General features: G+C 40.3%; 1 protein-coding gene across 1 annotated transcript in view; it reads left to right on the plus strand.

The window, feature by feature from the left end:
* The window catches only part of zgc:158260 (uncharacterized protein LOC571389 homolog), a 47,706-nt gene that overhangs the window by 20,294 nt on the left and 6,533 nt on the right, over window positions 1-20,879 (plus strand). Inside the window, exons 3-7 of the mRNA XM_059988822.1 lie at window positions 1,765-1,916; window positions 7,422-7,581; window positions 9,390-9,578; window positions 13,605-13,760; window positions 14,909-14,986. Of these exons, the coding sequence (XP_059844805.1) occupies window positions 1,765-1,916; window positions 7,422-7,581; window positions 9,390-9,578; window positions 13,605-13,760; window positions 14,909-14,986 (735 nt within the window). The remainder of the gene's footprint in view (window positions 1-1,764; window positions 1,917-7,421; window positions 7,582-9,389; window positions 9,579-13,604; window positions 13,761-14,908; window positions 14,987-20,879) is intronic.

Raw genomic sequence — 20,879 nt, forward strand, 5'->3', positions numbered from 1 at the left:
GTTAATTATAATTATTCACTCCACCTTATATGAAAATTATTACTGTCACACAACATAACCATATGCAAGACTAAACAATTTGTGACAAAATAATAAAATATATTCATCAAGTTGATTTAATGTTGGCCATCTCTGCAAAAATCCTTCCAACAAAACCTTGTTTTTCACTTTATTGAATCCCAAATATGGAATCTTTTTAAGCTAATTAGGTAAACACAGTCTCTAATTCCTGTATATTCATCTAGAACTCTGTGTGTGTGTGTGTGTGTGTGTGTGTGTGTGTGTGTGTGTGTGTGTGTGTGTGTGTGTGTGTGTGTGTGTGTGTGTGTGAGTGAGATTCATTGAGAGCTTTAACTAAACCCCAAAATTGAAAAGCTGCCATTACAATACATCATAAACAGGAGATTCTGCAGATGCCAGAATTGCACATACAAAATGCTAAAGGAACTCAGCAGGTCAGGCAGCATCTATGGAGAGGAATAAACAGCCAGCGTTTTGGGCCAAGACCCTTCATCAGGACAGGAAAGGAAAGAGCAAAAAGCCAAAATAAGGAGGTGGGGAGGGAGGAGGAAAGAATACAAGCTAGAAGTTGATAGGCGAAAGCAGGTGGAAAAGGTAAAGGGCCGAAGAAGAAGGATTCTGATGGGTGAGGAGAGTGGATCATGGGAGAAAGGAAAGGAAGAGGGGCACCAGAGGGAAGTGATAGTAAGGTGAAGAGAACAGAATGGGTAATGGAGGAAACAGAATGGAGAATGAAAAAAGAGAAGAGGGTAAGGAGGAGAAATTACTGGATGTTAGAGAAATCAATATTCATACTGTCAGGTTGGAGGCTACCCAGATGAAATATGAAATGTTACTCCTTCAACGTAAGAGTGGCCTCATCATGGCAGTAGAAGACATCATGAACAAACATGATGGAATGGGAATGGACAGTGGAATTAACATGAAAATCCTGCTCGTTGAGGATGGGGAGAAGACGCTCATAGTGGTTCACTATGTCGGATCTCACTGATATAGAGGAGGCAACACTGGTAGCACCAGATAGAGCAATGACCCAGGCATGCTCGTAGATGATTTGTTGGTTCATCTCCAAGGATTGTATGGGGCTCTGTATGGTGGTGAGGGAGGAGGTGAATGGGCAGTTGCTGCACTTCTTCCATTTGCAGGGATAAGTTGCCAGGAGGGACATCAGTGGAGAGGGATGAAGGGGCAAGAAATCATGGAGAGAGTGATCCCTACAAAAGTTCAACAGTGGGGGGTAGGTAAAGGTGTGTTTGGTGGTAGAATTTCATTGAAGATGGCGGAAGTTGTGGAGAATGATGTGCTAAACGCCAAAACTCATGGGGTGGTAGGTATGGTCAGGAGGATCTCTATCCCTATTATAGCGGCAGGATGATGGGATGAGGGTAGATGGCCAGGAAATGGAGGAGATGAGAGTGAGGGCAGCATCACTGTTCTTTGAAGAAGGAGGACATTTCTAAAGGAAAACCTCATCCTGGGAATGAATGGGCGGGGATGGAGAAATTGAGAGAAGAGAATGACATTTTTATAAGTGACTGGGTGAGAAGAAGTATAGTCAAGGTATCTATGAGAGTCAATAGGTTTAGAAAAGATGCAGTAAATGTTTTACAATAGACATAGACTGAGGAGATATCCTTGTGTGGAGTTTGAATACTGATCTGAAAAGAATATCTCGTTAGTTGATTAGCTATGAGTAACACACACTCAGAAGCAATAACAAAAATATTTCAACCATATCTTAAGCTCTTTGAGAACATTGTGGAGATCCTGGATCCTGAGATGCTGCTGACCAGTGAGGAGGTTCAGGTAGGTTCCAGGGAACCTACTGAAGTAAATGAGAAACTTCAAAAGGCACAGAAGAGAAAGGAAATGCATGGACAAAGATGTTCAAAAAGGTAATTATTAATGTGATTCTTAATGAAGCCTGCATTTTTTAAAAGCAACTGATAGGAAACAGAAAAAGCTCACAATACCTTAACGTATCACATTCCTCTATCGAATTGACTAATCTTGCTATCTTGCTATTCCAGCATCATTTTTGCCATGTTGTCAAAGCCCTTTTGTCATGTTATTTATCTCAAATTGAGAAGTTTGATCACACTCAATGTTTATCTGCTCCTCCCAATTCATCTATTTTCTTGGTTTTGAGGAAATAAAGATCATATCCTATAAATCACCTCCTTTAATTTTCTTTCACCATATTTCATTTGGGTACTGCCCACACTGAGGTTTAAATACCATGGCCGCAGAAGTTCCTGTGCCTAAAGCGAGTTCCCCAGAATTTCAACCTCAACCCATTGCTCTGGCATTTTCCCTCTATCTTGCATTGATAACAGTCACCTGAAGTGACTCTCCACTGCCCTCTGAGTAGACTTCATCAGAAAGATATTATATGTCAAAATCTTCGCAAACTTTGCTCCAAATATCCCTAATTTGGCCTAACACTAAGATTTTGATGTGCTGGTGTAATAAGAGTACTTGTGTTAAAATCACTTAATACCCAAGTACTTACAAAAATAGTGCAGAAGCATATGGCTGCATATTGAAATAGATCTCGACCTGACATTTAAAAGCAGAGTTAGGATCACAGCAGGCTGGTAAATGAATCATATCCAGTTCTGTCACACTATTGGCAGCAGAGTAAAGGCTCAAGGGTTTTGAACCTTGTTTTTTCATTAATATATCCTGAAAATAAGTGTATATAAAGATGAATACTCCATGAAACCCCTCCAATCCTATCCTTGGATACAGATCATGCCCGTCCTCTGCTGAGAACTTACTCAAGGGAAGGTGGGAGAAGAAGAGTGTAGTAGTGATAGAAAGCAGACAGGAGATACTGTGGACGTGAAAGAGACACCCAGATGCCATGTTGCCTGCCAGGTGCCAGGGACAAAGATGTCTTGGATTGGGTTCAATTCATTTTAATAGGGAAGGGTGAACAGACAGAAGTTGTGGTATATATCAGTACCAATGACAAGGGAGGAGGTCCTGAAAGAATATAAAGAGTTAGGTAGAAAGCTGACAAGCAGGGCCTCAAGGGTAGTAATCTTTGGATTGCTGCCTGTGCCATGTGAGTGAGGGTAAGAATAGGATGATTTGGCAGATGAATTGGTACAGGGGACAGGGTTTCAGGTTTCTAGATCATTGAGATCTCTTCTGCAGAAGGTATAATCTGTACAACACAAACGGCTTACACTTGAACTCAAGGGGGACCTACCATATATCCTTGCAGGTGGGTTTGGTAGAGCTGTTGGGGAGTGTTTACACTAATTTGGCAGAGGGCTAGGAACAGGAGTGACAGGGCTGAGAATAGGACAGTTGGATTACAAGTAGGTGCAGTGTGTAGTGAGTGAGAGGAAGGATAGGTAAATGATAAGGAAAAATAGCAGTCAATAGGATGAGTTTAATTGTAACGTGGGGGCAAAATCGAAAAGGTTGATGAGTAATAGACTGAAGGTGTACATTTGAATGCACAGAATAAGGTAGATAATCTTGTAGTGTGGTTAGAGATTGGTAGGTATGCATTGTGGGCAGCATCACTGAGTCGTGGCTGAAAGAAGATCTTAGTTAGGAGCTTAACAGTCATTGTATCAAAAAGACCTGGCAGGTAGGTGGAGGGTGTGGGTGATTCTATTGATGAAAAGTGAAATGAAATCCTTAGAAAGAAGTGACATAGTATTGTAAGATGTAGAATCCTTGTGGTTAGAGTACAGAAACTCCTGATGGGATTTGTGCACAGGCCACTGAATAGTAGCCGAGATACAGGCTACAAATTACAACAGGAGACAGAAAAGGCATGTTAAAAGGGCAATGTTACAACAGTCATGGGGGATTTCAATCTGCAGCTTGATTGCAGCTGATGCTGGATCCCAAGAAAGGGAACCTATAGAATGCCTATGAGATTATTTTTTCAGAGTAGCTTGTGGTTAAGCCCACTAGGGAAAAGTTAATTCTAGATTGGGTGTTGTGTAATGTACCAGATTTGATTAGAGAGCCTAAGGTAAAGGAGAGACAGTGATTATAATAAGATAGAATTAACCCTGCATTTTGAGAGGGAGAGATTAAAACTAGATGTATCAGTATTACAGAGGAGTAAAGGGAATTGCAGTGGCATGAAAGAGAAGCTAGATTGGAAAGGGACACTAGCAGGGATGACAGAAGAACAGCAATGACTGGAGTTTCTGAGAGAAATTCGGAAGTTGCAGGATAGATACATCCTAGGGAAGAAGTATTCTAAAAGAAGGATGAGTCGTCCATGGCTGACAAGGGAATTTAAAGCTAGTATAAAAGCAAAAGAGAGGGTACATAATATAGGGAAAATTATTGGGAAGATATTAAAAGCTAATAGAAGGAACTTAAAAAAGTAATAAGGAGAGAAAAGCTGAAATATGTAAACTAAGATAAGTTAGCTAATAATAATATAAGAGTTTCTTGTTCACTTCAGTATGTTCCATGGGAGCTACCTGAACCTCCTCACTGGTCAGATATATAAAGAGTAAAAGAGAACTGAGAATAGATATCAGATCGCTGGAAAATGACACTGGAGAGGTAGTAATGGGAGACAAAGGCGAACTTAAATCTTTTGCACCATTCCTGCTGTGGAAGTCACCAACAGTATGCCAGAAATTTGAGAGAGTTAAGAGGCAGCAGCGAGTGTAGTTGCTATCACTAGGGAGAAGGTGCTTGGAAAGCTGAAAGATTTGAAGCTGGATAATTCCACCATGCTGATAGTGTCTTCCACTGTGAAGACTGATGCAAAATACTTAAACAATTTGTCCGCTATTTTGTTGTCCCCCATTACTACCTCTTCATCATTGTTTTCCAGCAGCCCAATATCCACTCTTAACCCTCTTTTACACTTTATGTATCTGAAGAAACTTTTGGTATCCTCTTTAATATTATTGGCTAGTTTATTTTCATATTCCATCTTTACCTTCTGAATGACTTCTGTTGGTTTTTAGAAGCTTACCAATCCTCTGACTAACTTTGCTCTATTATATGCCCTCTTTTTGGCTTTTATATTGGCTCTGACTTCTCTTGTTAGCCATGGTTGTGTCATTTTACCTTTAGAAAACTACTTCCTCTTTGGGACCTATCTATCCTGTGCCTTCCAATTGCTTCCAGAAATTCCAGCCATTGCTGCTGTGCTGCCATCCCTGCCAGTGTTCTTTTCCAATCAATTCTGACAAACTTCTCTCTCATGCTTCTGTAATTCCTTTTACTCCACTGTGATACTGATATATCTGACTTTAGCTTCTTGTTCTCAAATTTCAAAGTGAATTTGATCACATTATGATCACTTGTCCCTAAGGGTTTTATTTACCTTAAGCTCTCTAATCAATTCTGGTTCCTTGCACAACTCCCAGTACAGAATAGCTGATCCCCTAGTGGGCTCAAGCAGAGCTGCTCTAAAAAGCCATCTTGTGGGCATTCTAGAAATTCCCCTCTACCTGCACATGACATATAAAACCCGCCATGACTATTGTAACATAGCCCTTTTGGCACACATTTTCTATCTCCCATTGTAATTTGTAGACCACATATTTACTTTTGTTTGGGGGGGTCTGTATTCAACCCTCATCAGGGTCTTTTTACCCTTACAATTCCTTCATCCACAATGATTCAACACCTTCCGACCCTATGCCACCTCTTTCTAATGACTTTATTTTGTTTTTTTTAACCAACAGAGCAATGCTGCCCCCTCTTCCCTCCAGCCTGTCCTTTTGATGCCATGTGTATCTTGGATATTAAGCTGCCAACTATAATCTTCTTTCAGCCATCGTTCAGTAATGCCTACAACATCATACATGCTCATCTGTAACTGTGCTACAAGTTCATCTACCTTATTCCATATAGTGCGAACATTCACACTTAACACCTTCAGTCCAGTATTCACCCTTTTTGATTTTGTCCACCTTTTACGTTGAAAGTCATCCTGTTGACTCCAATTTTGCCCTATCAACAGCCTCTCCTCACTACACATTGCCTCTGTTTGTAAACCAACTACCTCATCCCCAGCACTATCACTCTGGTTCCCATCCCCCTGCCAACTTAGTTTAAACCCTCCCAAACAGCTCTTGCCAACCTGCCCGCAAGGATACTGGACCCCCTCTGGTTCAAGTGCAAACTGTCCCTTTTGTACAGGGCATACCTTCTCCAGAAGAGATCTCAATGATCCATAAATCTGAATCCCAGCCCCCTACACTAGTTCCTCAACCACACATTCACCAGCAAAATCATCCTATTCTTAACCTCACTAGCATGAACCTCACTAGCACGTGGCACAGGCAGCAATCCAGAGATTACTATCTTGACGATCCTGTTTTTCAACTTTCTACCGAGCTCTAAAATCTCACTTCAGAATCTCCTCATCTATGCTACCTATGTCATTGGTGCCAATATGTACCAAGTGTTCTGGCTGCTCACTCTCGCCTGTGGGAGTGCCATAGACCCAGTCCAAACCATCCTTGATCCTGGCACCTGGGAGGCAACGTACCATCCGGGTGTCTCCATCAAGCCACAGAACCCCATCTCTGTTCCTTTGACTATGGAATCTCCTACCATCACTGCAATCCTTTTCACCTCTCTGCTCTTCTGAGCCACGGTACCCGGCTTAGTTCCTGAGAGCTGGTCACTTGTGGCTTCCCCTGGTAGGTTGTTCCCCTCAAGAGTAAGTTGTATACTTATTGAGGACAGCTTAGGGGTACTCTGCATTGGCTGCGCATTTCCCCTCCTTCTCCTGACAGTCACCCAGTTACCCGTCTCCTGCAATCTAGGGGTGATTATCTCTCCAGTTCATTAATATCTTCTCTCAGGAGCTGCAGCTGCACCTGGTGCAGATGTGCTTATTCGGGAGACTGGAGGTCTACTAGACTTCCCACGTCCCACACACAGTACAAATCACTTCCCCTGGAGCCATTCTCACTGAACTACTATGCTCTAACAAGTAAGAATGAACAAATAAAAACAGAAAGCAGAGTAACTTACAGGATTCTGCACCTCACTCTGGCCGATGAGTCAAAGCCACTCTAAATATTAGCACATTTAAATGAATGGCCACTCCATTTGCACCTGTGTTATTTTTACCGGCCCCTTCTAATGAACCCCTCTTGCTGATTGGTCCTTCATATTTATTCATCTATATTAAAATTGAGTTTAATAATAAACTTTAATTAATATTAAAGTTGAGCTGATTAGTGAAAATACAATAAATGGCATTGTTGAAAACCTAAAACAAAGACTAGAAAATGTTGGAAATACTCATCAGATCAGGCAGCATCCGTGGAAAGAGAGTTAATGGTTACCTTTGCTTCTCTTTCCACAGATGCTGTCTGATCTGCTGAGCATTTCCAGTATTTTTTATTTTATTTGGTCAAATTACTTGTGCTTGGATTACGCAGCAGTGAAGAGACAAAGCAAAGAAACCCATACAAATGGATTCTAACGAGAGGGACACAAAAAGAGGACAAGAATGCAAAACTGAAAGGGGACACACCGTCACAGCAAGAGAAAGAAATAGAAGAGGTTACAAAGGCATTTTGTGACTGGGTTGCTTCGCTGGTATGTAGAATAAATGTTTGAGCAAGATGGCAAATGGAGTTTGGAAGGGGAATGTTGATAATGCTATTACTCATGGATTTACTGGGCTCTTCAAACAGCCAACAGCTTTCAGAGTCACTTTAGTGAAGTGCAAAATGCTGAAATATATTCCTCTGTTGGTTGATGCTTCTCTTGAAATTTGAGGGTTTTGCAATACTTAGAATAGAGAATTAATTATTTAAAGGATAAGTAAGAGGGCAGTTTGCTAAAAAGCTGTAAAAAACAAAGTAACAAGAAACAAAATGACCCCAACATTCACAGAATGTTTTTACTTCATTCATGGGGTCTGGATGTCGATGGCAATACTGGCACTTTATTGTCCACTTTGAATTCCTCCTAAACTGAGGTGGCAGTTCAGAGTAAATCACATATGCCATGTATTTATCATTATTGTTATTCAATATTGCAGTCTTCATACCAACATTTGTGAAGCTAGCATTCACTAGCAGTTATGGCTTTTAAAGTGGAGAATTTACTTTGCACCAATTTACACCGATAATATAATTTTGTAGGACTCCCTGTAGACTTTTGTTGTTTGTTTCAATAGCTGTGTGTAGAACACTGCAAGGTTATTAAGAAAGGATAGGGTTTCTGAGTCTCATTATATGTAAGGTAGATTGCAGGCCATCTATGCACTTTGAAATTTCATGGACCCACTCACCGAGAGTGAATAATGAACGTTCTTCATTCAGATTGGGGCATGTCTGTGTCTGTGTATGAACTGACCACTGTGGTTCCATAACAGCTAACTCTAACAGCTGACCACTCCAAAACTAGTGAAAAATAATAGACTGAAAGCCCATATATTTCAGAATAAAAACCAGAACTTTAATTTTAATGAGAAATAGAAATAAAGCAAAATGAAATCACTAATGTAATAAGTACAATAATAACACACTTGGGAGCTAATTTCCTTTGGACTTCGCCAGTGTGATGTTGCTGGAAACCAGGTTTTCACATTTTGTAGTAGGAGTTCTTGTCGTGCAATCACTGGCTTCACTGTCTGGAGAATGAGAACCATCAAAGAAATTCACTCTCTTGATTTCCCACTGGAGCTTCAAAGTGATTCCAAAATAATAAAGGCTGTGCAGCTCCTCTTACTACAGTGGTTGCAGTTCAAAGACACGTTGCAGGCATCCTGCAGTTGGAGAAGTGCCATGATAATGCTTTTCTTGTCTCAGACTTGGCAGCTTGAATTGGTCCAAGCTGATACAATAGTGGCCATTCAGCATGCCCCATAGGAAAGTTTACTTTTTGAATGATTTACAGTTATTGACTACGTTTCATCTCTTTATTAAGAGCAGTATGACAAAAAAATAAAATTCAAGGTACGTGGTTGGTATAGAAGTATTGGTGCAACATGGAATGCAAATTGGATTTTCCTCAGGACTTTGAGCTGTTGATCACAGTCATATCCCTCGATAACTTAACAGCTACAGGGTGTGCATCCGTACCAGGGAGAAATCCATCCTGAATATAAGCTCTGAAAGACTTCTCATTCACTGCCTTTATGGTCTCTAGTATAATATCCCAAAGCCGTCTACTCTATGTCGATGGAACGTGAAAAAGGCAAGTTTTTAATTTTAGAATCTTTCTGCTTGGCAGGGAGCTTCGTAATACCAGGCAGTGCATTTACTTAACCAGTCAGATGCTCTTTCCTTCCCACCTCCAGGAATGTTTTTATTGGTAATAAATTAGTTAGCAGTTAGTCCAAGTATCAGACTGTATGTAATTACTAAAACTTGCCTTCAATCCTTTGTACTATAAAGGGTAGCGAGAACAACAACATCGAAGAAGCAACTATCATGAGCCTGTTTGCCAGCAACTATGAGTCCCAGGCTGCACTCGCAATACCTATCCAAGTAGTAGAGCTGATTGATGTCCCACCAGAATTGAGGAAAACTGTGGGAACCCCTCCACTACCACCTTCAGCGAAAACCAGCAAAGCTATTGGCACGGTAAGTAAGCATGCTTATTTGCAATGTCACAGGTAGATAGGGTGGTGAAGCTGTGGAATTCTCTTCCAAGTTTAATGATTAAGACAAAAGATTCAAGAAGAAACTAGTGTTGTAGGAAAAGAAGAGCATAGGTAAATGTGTTTAGCAAAAGCCCTTTGTGCAGGGAATAAATGTTCACATTCCACAGTTAAGTTAAACCTAACCCACTTGTTAGGCGGCAGACTGAATACTAGATAAAATTATGAATCCCATGTAATGGAAAATATGTGATAATGTTACACTGGATGCAGAAGAGATTTATGAGTGATTTGTGACTGATGGCAGTTTAGGAAATTTTTCACAAGATGGAAAAAGTGGCTAGCTTGGTTACTTTCTTTTGAATGTAGGAGAATTCATTTCACAAAAGCTTTTCATTGTATCTTGGAATACATGGGAAAAATAATTCAGTATCATTACTAATCATCTGCACATTCATCAAGAAATATGAGTTATAGAAGGTAGAACATTGAATGTAGAGTTGGCAAAAACAAATTATGTTTACTTATTTACTGTCTAGCACACAAAGTTCATGAGAGTGAATTTGTATTCCTTATCCTAATTTCTTGATAGTGACTTGTGAATTCTGTAAAGGTGAATTTTGATTACCTTACCTGCTGTAAGGTGGGAGTCACCTGTAAAAGGTCCTGGATTGCAATACATACAGGGAGATTGATAACCAGAGATCTTAAATTTAAATCGGTAGTAAATGTAATAATTTAAAGTTGACATATTTATTCTCCCACTTGATGATAGAATGATAGAAGCAGAAACTTTATCGCATTTGTTAAGTGCTTGGACATGCATTTTAGTTGGCATTACCTGCTGCTGTGTTACATTCAGACAAATTCATTGAGGTAACATATTTAAACGTGAATCAAATTGAGATAACACAGACTTTATAGGGAATGGGCTTTGCTGGCATTTATTGGCCAGCCCAATTCACCCACAAAGTTACTGGTGATCCGCCATCCCAAACTACTGTAGTCTCTCTGGTAGGAATAATCTCACAATAACGGAACAGCAAACATGAGGAAATCTGCGGGTTCTGGCAATCCGAAGCAACACACACAAAATGCTGGAGGAAATCAATAGGGTGATGCAGGGTCTCGGCCCAAAACGTTGACTGTTCACTCTTTTCCATAGAAGCTGCCTGGCCTGCTGAGAACAGCAAAATGTTTGTAAGTTCTGATGGTGTGCAGTTCAGAGAGCAGCCTGTGGGTGGTAGTGCTTCTGTGCATTTAGTGTCCTTGCTTTGGTAAGAGATGTCAGCTTTGGTATGTGCTGCCAGAATACTCCAGACAAGTAACTGACATTTGTAAATTATGCACAACACAGCTGCTGTGCACAGTTGGTAATGAATGTTCAGGCTGCCAGTCAAGTGGGCTTCTCTGTCCTGGATAGTGCTGAGTTTCTAATAACGACTCAGCTTTTTAGTTAGGCCAGCAGTGATTCATATCTACCCCATGGCCTCTTTATTAGGTACACCTGCACACCTGCTCATTACTACAAGTATCTCATCAGCCAATCATGTGGCAGCAACTCAATGCATAAAAGCATGCAGACGTGGTCAGAAGTTTCAGTTGTCATACAGACCAAACTTCAGAATAGGAACAAAATGTGATCTAAGTGACTTTGCCCATAGGTTGGTTGTTGGTGCCAGATGGGGTGGTTTGAGTATCTCAGAAACTTCTGATCTGCTGGGATTTTCAAGTGCTTCATTCTCTAGAGTTTACAGAGAATGATGTAAGAAACAAAAAAAATCCAGTGACTGGCAGTTCTGTGAACAAAAATGTCTCGTTAATGAGAAGTCAGAGGAGAATGGCCAGACTTTTGCAAGCTGACATGAAGGCAACAGTAACTCAAATAATCATGCATTACAACAGTGGTGTGCAGAAGAGCATCTCTGAATGCACATGCCGAACCTCAAAGTGGATGGGTTAGAGCAGCAGAAGACCACACTGGGTTCCACGCCTGTGGCCACTTTATTAGGCACCTAATAAAGACACCACTGAGTGTATATTTAAAGAACAGATTTAATATTTGAAGACATATTCAGAGAGTCTGTCTACTCAAAATTCAAAGATTGCTAGTACGGGTGACTCCTGAAATGGGGGAATCCATTCTTATGTAACATGATTTGCATAACGTGAAACCACATCATTTGTCCATGTGTTGAGAAATGTGAGCTTAAAATAAATGTTTATTTGTTTTTCTTTTTTGTTTAAATTCTGTGAGAGAGAATTTGTCAGCTTTCAAATTTTTTGGGTAGTGATTTGTGAATTCCATAAGGGCAAATTTCCTTGAATGGCAACAACTTGGTAATTAAGTATTCTTGTGGCTAAATGGTTGTTGTCATGCTTCTAGTGTGGTAGTGTAGTGGGCAGTGCTTGTCGTTCTCACTTTCAGCTTCCCTCGCTGACTAGCAGTCTTGCGCAAAGGAGATCTGAATGTGTAAGTCTCTCCCTGCCAGTACGTAGCCTCTCCAACAGCAAGCCTCATGTAGTGCCTCCTCGCTGGCAATACATGGAAACTAAACTCCTTTTGGACTCAGGCTGAACTACAGAGGTTGGGGAGGAGGTCTGGCCCCTTCATACATAGATTCCAGGCCCACTGGTATGTGGACACACCCTGGTGCTCATGAAACAGATTTCCAGCTATGGGTAAATAGCCCCACTGCCTTGTGGGCAGCCTTGAGAGAGACAAAGTCTACGGGAGTAAACCCAGACAGCAAATCCGGAGTGCAGCACCTAAGGCGGCTGGACGTCATTGAACATCCTTCCCGCTGCTCCTGCAGCCAAGCTGGTGCCAAATGTATTGCTCTATAAACTTTCCTTTGGACTACACTGGTGCGATCACTGGCTCTTGATGACTGAGCATCTCAGGATCTCCATACCTTCTGCCCAGGCTTGTGATGATCACTATCACCCATTGTCCTTCAAGGTAAATGGATACCAACCAAGTACTCTTCAGAAGCAGAAGACTGTCCAGTGTAGTAGATGAAAGGAGTTGCAACAAACTCAAGTCAGTCAATAAGTCAATGATGTGTACTAGAGGCTTGGGAGAAGAGCTCAGTGCACAAATGGGTCCATCATGATTACGTTTCAGGTTGCAGAGAAATTGGAACTTAATCTGTTTCAGCAGTTTACAGTCTGGTAAATTATAGCAGTACCAAACCAGGTCTTTAGTATCAGTATCAGGTATAACATCACTGACAAGTGTCTTGAAACTTGATTTCCAGCAGCAGTACATTGCATTACATAAAGAATAATACAATCAAAAATATATTGAATCAAATATTCAATTTAATATTTTAATATTAATATTTAATATTAAAGTTTTAAAAATTGAATTAAATAAGTCGTGCAAGAGGAGAGCAATAATGGTGTTCACAGGTGGGTTCATTGTCCATTCAGAAACCTGATAGCACAGGGGAAGAATCTGTTCCTAAAACACTGAGTGTGTGTCTTCAGGCTTCTGTACCTCCTCTTTGATGTTAGTACTATGAAGAGAGCATGACGTAATATTACAAGGCAAACATTGCTCTTGATACACTTTTTAACAAACAGTCTGTTTATTGACCTGTTAAAAATACTGTCCAGTCTAGTTGCACTTCAACTTATAGTTCTGTTATTTATTAATGTTAATAAAATGACCAACAGATCTACATTTTTCTAAAATTTACAGACTATACCCTTTATCCCTTTATCCGAGTAAAAAAAAAGTTCTGAACTGAGAAGGAATTGTTGCCCTTCACTGTACCTTTACTGAAGGCTCAATATTCCCAGTGTGAGGAAACCAGAAATAGATTCAGAATTCTAAATGAGACTAACAACATCTTGTATGAGATTAAAATTGGGTGTTTCATTTTGTAGTGTGTTTTGGCATAACTCTGTGAAGCAAATTGTGTAAAACCATAAAGCAATTTGCAACAAATCAGCTAACTTTATATAAAGACTTGCCATTATCCTTGTGATCATATTTTTGCAGGAATCTACCCAACAAAGGGAGTACAAATTTAAATATGGAGCATGGTACTTAGACCCAAAGACATGGATGAAAAGAAGAGTTGATGAACCTCTGGTTGATCCCAATTTTGTGCCTGAGACAGATAAATCAAATTTATCTGAAGGAGATATTGAGAAGGTAGCACTTTTCCTTATTTATCTATGCAACTGAATAACCAGGTTATCTATTTTAATATGTACCTGATTTATTGCATTAGATTTTTTTTTTCTTTCTATTTTTATCCTGGAATCTCTATAGCATGTTTCCCTCCAGGTGGTGGTGGTTTAGAAGTCAATAGCTGAGGGCCAGGAATTTCTTGTGTCCAGTGTTGAGTGCTCCATGGATGAATTTGATCTAAATATTATTCAGTCTTTTGAGAATAGATTGTACTCTTCTGGAAATATGTCCTGAATTCTGCATGTGTAGTAATAACAAACAATAATCCTATATTGTTCTTGTGAGTGGAGTATCCATGGAGTGATTTATAAATAATGATAACAAAAATTTTAAACTGGATCATTGCTTAAAAAGAGCCAATACAAATCAGGGACCGTAAAGGAGATGGGCAAGAGAGACTATAAAAATATCAGAGTTATGGATGCCCTCATATTTACACAGAGTATACTGGAGGCCAGTCAAGGATGTATCAGGCTAGCCCAATCTGGAGACATTGATTTTACAATTCTGCTACTGGTAGTGGTATTTCTGAGGTTGGATAGAATCAGGCAATATTTCAAAGGTGGAAATGGGAGATGATAGAAGGTGGTAGAGATGTGGATGTGTTCTCTGCTGCAAATATGATGCCAAGTTTGTAAGGAGTTTGGTTTGGTTTCGTATTTTTCTCAAGTCAATGGATGGACTCCAGGAGATGTTTTATGATAAAGATCCATGTCATTTAAATATTTTGTTTGCAAGAAATTTCTACTCATTTATTTTTGGATGTCAAATAATCATTTTAGCAATGCTTCATAACATTCCATTGTTATGCATTGATCTTAAAACAATGAAAAAAATGATTCAGTTGGCATGGTTTAGTGTACGGAATGGGAGATGAAGTGGAAATAAAACTGTTCATCATTGAAAGTGTAACATTAATTCCTATATCTAGTTAGATGATCAGTCCTTAAGACTTTAGTAAGGAAGCATTCAAATGCTGGGACATATGTTAACAGTACTCTATGTAGCCAAGTTAGACAAATTAGTTGGGTTTGGATTACTTGGGAATGGAAAAGGTAATTTATGAGCTTTTCTCTTGCAACTTTGTTTCCCTCCCCCGCCAACTTAAGGAAAGAAAGATGAGAAGACTCCATGCAATGTTATCTTTCAAGAAATTCATTGAAGCTAAAGGACTTAGAAAACCAGAGGTGAGGAGAAACCTAACAAAGTACCAGTTTCTTACGAACCTAACCAAAGGAATAAAGTTGTAAATTCAGAAACATTTAACTACTATTAAAATCTTAACACACACAAAATACTGGAGGAACTCAGCAGGCCAGGCAGCATCTATGGAAAAAGAGTACAGTTGATGTTTCGGGCTGGGACCCTTCATCTAGACTGGGGAAAAATAGATGAGGAGTTAGAGGAAGAAGGTGGGTGGAGGGGTGGAAGAAACACAAGGTGATTGTGAAACTGGGGAGCGGAGAGTGAAGTAAAGAGCTGGGAAGTTGATTGGTGAAAGAGATGCAGAACTGGAGAAGGGGGAATCTGATAAGAGAGAGCAGAGGCCATGGAAGAAAGAAAAGGGGGAGGGGCACCAGAGGGAGGTGATGGGCAGGTAAGGAGAAGGTGAAAGAGAGAAAAGGGCATGGGGAATGGTGAAGATTGGGGAGGGTAGAAATTAACAGAAATTTAAGAAATTATTGTTTATACCGTCAGTTTAGAGACTACCCAGATGGAATATAAGGTGTTGTTTCTCCAACCTGAGTGTGGCCTCATCACGACAGTAGATGAAGCCATGGACTGACATGTCGGAATGGGAATGGCAAGTGGAATTAACATGGTGGCCAATTGGGAGATCCCACATTTTCTGGCAGATGGAGCAAAGGTGCTTGGAAAAGCAGTCTCCCAATCTATTTCAGGTCTCACCAATATACAGGAGTCTACACCAAGAGCTCTGGATATAGTTGAAGACCCCAACAGGATCACAGGAGAAGTGTTGCCTCACCTGGAAGGACTGTGTGGGCCCCTGAATGGTAGTGAGGGAGGAGGAGTAGGGGGAGGAGGAGTAGGGGCAGGTGTGGCACTTGTGTCCCTGTAGAAAGCAGCAAGTTGGGGGGGGGGCTGGAAGTTGTGCTTGGTGGTGGGATCCCATTGGAGATGATGGAAATGACAGAAAATTATGTGCTGGATGCGGAGGCTGGTGGGGTGGTAGGTGAGGACAAAAGAAACCCTATTCCTGGTGGGGTGGCAAGAGGATATCGTGACGACAGATATGTGCAAACTGGAAGTGATGTGGTTCAGGGCAGCGTTGATGGTGGAGGAAGGGAAACAATTTTCTTTGAAGGAGAATATCTCCCTCATTCTGGAATGAAAAGCTTCATCCTAAGAACAGATGCAGCAGAGACGGAGGAATTGAGAGAAGGGGTTGGCATTTTTACAAGTAAAGGGGTGTGAAGAGGTATAGTCCAGGTAGCTGTGAGAGGCAGTGGGTTTATAATAGGCATCAGTAGATGAGCTGTTTCCAGAGATAGAGACAGAGAGATCGGGAAAGGGGAGGGAGGTTTTGGAAATGGACCAGGTAAATTTGAGGACAGGGTAGATGTTGGAGGCAAAGTTAATGAAGTCAACGAGCTCAGCATGGGTGCAGGCAGAGCATCAATACAGTCATTGATGTAGTGTAGGAAAAGTTGGGGAGTAATACCAGTGTAGGCTTGGAACAAAGACTGATTGCTATCTGCTTGCCAAGGTCTTCCTCAATATTTCCATTGATTTCAGAGATAATTATGTCAAGTTTCAGATATTTACTTGTCCTCATGCCAAAAACTGTTGCTATTGCTGCACTGCCTGATGTTATGTATTAGTTTGAATATATTGTGTCATGTCCTCAGTGAGTCTCTGACCGACTCATAATTCAGTGCCATCTCACATTATTATTGTTATAAAATATCAATGAGCCAAAGAGACATATTGCATTTCTATTCTGGTAAAGTTTGGTCATCATTTCTAGGTTGGAGGAAGTATCTCTGTCACTATTATTAACTCCCAGGCTGAAGCAACTCCAAATATGTCAACATAGACCATAACTCTACAATATTTATTTTCTCTTTGACACTGATTGTCATTGCAGCCTTAGTCAGCAACATAATTGAATTAGAGCATGTTTCTGAAAGAGAAAGGATAAAAAAATGCTGCTCTAGTGCTAGATCATAGCCCTGTTTCATGCAGAAGGTAGATATACAAAGACGAGAATGGGCCAACACTTAGCACCAACCAGGGTTGGCCAACATTTTTGAGACAGTGTGCCCAAATTAGCAATAATCTAAAAAGGTTTTTTCCAAATGACATGGTAATTTTGAGCTGAGATCATTAATTAATGAAATACTAATAATAATCATGGACTTTAAGGAAAAATTTTGCATAGCTATGTATGTATATTTATTGTTTCTCTATTTATAAAAGAAAAAGACAGATTGAACTAAATAGAATATTTTAGAAAACCTGTTCATAAATTATTATTCTAGAGTCACAATGTCATAGAACACTATAACACAGAAAAAGGCCTTGTGGCCTATCTAGTCTGTGCCAAACTAATATTCTGCCTAGTCCTGGACCATAGCCCTCAATACCCTTCCCACCTAAGTACCTATCCAAATTTCTCTTAAATGTTGAAATTGAACCCACATCCACCACTTCTGCTGGCCATTTGTTCCACATGCTCACCACCCTCTGAGTGAAGAAGTTTCCCCTCAGGTTGCCTAAATATTTCACCTTTCACCTTTAACTCATGACCTCTAGTTCTAATCTCGCCCAATCTTGCATTCACTCTTTCTTTACCCCTCAATTTTGTATGCCTCTATCAAATCTCTTTATTGTCTACTACTTTAAAAATTTGCCATGCCTCTACAGCTCCCCTCATTTTCCTATTCTCAAGGGAATTAAGTCTTAACCTATTTAACCTTTCCTTATAACTTAGGTCCTCAAGTCCAGACAACATCCTTTTAAATTTTCTCTGCAATCTTATTCATATCTGTCTTGTGGGTCTATGACCAGATCTGCACACAATACTCCAAAATAAGCCTCAACAATGTCTTATACAACTTCAACATAACTCCTGTACTCAATACTTTGATTTATGAAGGCCAAAGTGGCAAAAATTCTTTTTAATAATCTGTCTACCTATGACAGCACTTTCAAGAAATTATGGAGCTGTATTCCAAGATCCCTCTGTTCTGCCACACACCTCAGTGCCCTACCTTCCACTGTGTAATTCCTACCTTGGTTTGTCCTCCCAAAGTGCAACACCTCACACTTGTCTGCATTAAATTCCATCTGCCATTTTCCCACCCCTTCTCCCAGCTGGTCCAGATCCTGCTGCAAGCTTTGATAGCCTTCCTCGCTGTCCGCTACACTCTAATCTGGATGCCATTCTCAAATTTGCTGATCAAATTTACTGTATCATCACCCAGATTGTTGATACAGATGACAAATAACAACGATCGAACACCGATCCCTGCGGCACACCCTTCCTGTAAGAGAGGCAACTGTCTACTACCATTCTCTGGCTTCTCCTGTGAAGTCAATGCCAGATCCAACTTACAACTTCATCCTGAATGCCAAGTGACTGAACATTCTTGACCAACCTCCCATGCAGGACCATTGTTAAAGGCCTTGCTAAAGTCCATGTGCACAACTTCCACTGCACTTCCTTCATCAACATTCCCAGTAACTTCATTGTAAAACTCTATAAGATTGGTTAGACGTGACCTACCATACACAAGACCATGTTGACTATTCCTAATCATTAATTGTCTATCTTAATATACTTAATATATCCACTCCCTTAGAATACCTTCTAATAACTTACCCACTACTGATGTCAGACTAGCCAGCCTAAAATTTCCTGGCTTATTCTTAGGGCCTTTCTTAAAGAATAGAACAACATTATCGATCGTCCAATCCTCTGGCATCTCACCTGTGGCTAAAGACATTTTGAAAACCACTGTCAGGGCCTCTGCAATTTCTGCACATGTCTCCTACAAAGTCTGATCACTTTATCAGATCATGAGAATTTATCCACCCTAATTTGCCTCAGGACTGCAAACATCTCCTCCTCTGTAATCTGTAAACAGCCCATGACCTTGCTGTTGTGCCTCAGTTCAATTTACTGTGTCCACCTCTTAAGTAAATGCAGATGCAAAAATATCCATTTAAAATCTGCCTATTTCTTTCAGCTCCATGCAATGATGACCACATTTATCTTCAAGAGAACCAATTTGTCTCTTGTTATCTTTTTGCTCCTAATGTATCTGTAGAAGCCCATGGAATTCTTCTCCTTGTCTGTTAAAGCGACCTCATGCCTTCTTTTAGCTCCCCCCCCCCCCACTTTCCCTCTGAAGTGTTCTCCTGCATTTCATGTATTCTTTAAGTATATTTGTTCCTTGCTGCCTACATCTATGCACCTCCTCTTAATCACATCCCCAATACCTTTCACAAAAAAACAAGACTCTCTAAACCTGTTACCCTTGCTTTTTATTGTGACATGAACATATAAGCTCTGTACTCTCAAAATTTCACTTTGAAGGGCTCCTACTTATCAAGCACACATTTGCCAGAAAACAATCTGTCCCAATCCACACGCCAAATCCTTTCTGATTCACAATTCATTTATATCAGGCAGTAGTAAATTAAGGCAACTGGACTTGCTGTGTTGTCTAGAAGCCACTTCACCACTCATCCAAGAGGCTTTTTCAGTTCTGATCCATGGTGCGTAGTTTTCCGGCTTATAAACTCTGTGAGTTGTTTTGCAGAATAGCAATCACATGAGTGTTCTTAAGAGTCGTAGAGGTAATGAGAGGGTCATTAGTGTTTTCTTTGAATGAATGGAGGTGTGAACTGTTGTGGAGACATTGGGGTTGAGATATTAGGACTACATTGTAAATTACTGATAGATGGCATTATCGCCACCCCCTGTTCATGGATCAGTTCTCCAGTTTGACAACGATGGCTTCTTTAACCCCTCTTTCAAACCACCTGTCCAAAATGTGCACATTGTTATCATCAAAGGATAACAATCCTTTAAGTGTAGATATACAGCTGAACCTTGACCTGAGATGTTAGCCGTCCTATGTTGCACCATCCATTTATGAAATAGTTGTTTTGTCTTGCCGATATGCTGTGTGGTTCTCATTGAATTGGATAGCATATACAATATTTCTCTATTCTTGTTTGGGTGTAGGATCCTTGGGTTGGACAAGTTTCTGTCTGAGTGAGTAGGTTTGAAAAACACAGGGATTTGGTATTTGTTTAAAATTCTTCTGAGTTTCCCTGAAACTCCAGCTACATATGGGATGATTATGTTTTTCCATCTGCTTTGTTCCTTACCTCTGTGTTGGGCTGATGTCCCTGCTGGTTTTTGTTGTTGGTTTGATGAAGGCCCAGTCACAGTAGCCACAAGCTTTCAAGGCTCCTCTCAAATACTTGCATTCCTTGACTTTAGCTGTAATGTTGGTGGGCACATTCTTGGCATGGCAATGTAGTGTTCTGATAACCCCCAACTTATGTTCTAATGGGTTAATGGCTTATCAACTCACGGAGTTTATAAGCCAGAAAACTAGCCACTGTGGATTAGGACTGAAGAAGCCTCTCGGATGAGTGGCGAAACATCTTCTGGACAGCACAGCAAGTCCAGTTGCCTTTATTTACTACTGCCTGATATACAATGACCTGGATGACTGAGAACCTTCATAGACAAGATTGATTTATGTCATTTTCAGAACACAAGTGTAAAGGAGAACAAAATAATTGTTACTCCAAATACGATGCAGCACAAAAAAAAAATAAGATAAAGTACACCAGGTCTGTGAGGATTACAATACATATCATCCAATGTTATGTGTTCTTGGAATTGTCTAGCTGGCACCTAGCCAGTGTGAAATATTTCCTAGGGAAAATCTCACTGTTCTTGGATTGTAAAAAAAAAATCATTTGCTGTTTCTTTGGCAGTATAGATCATCATTATAGGACACAAACAAAAAAACATAGAAAACCTACAGCACAATACAGGCCCTTCAGCCCACAACATGTACTTATGCATCATTT

Source organism: Hypanus sabinus, chromosome 14 (genome assembly GCF_030144855.1).
Source record: "Hypanus sabinus isolate sHypSab1 chromosome 14, sHypSab1.hap1, whole genome shotgun sequence".
Lineage (NCBI taxonomy): Eukaryota > Metazoa > Chordata > Chondrichthyes > Myliobatiformes > Dasyatidae > Hypanus > Hypanus sabinus.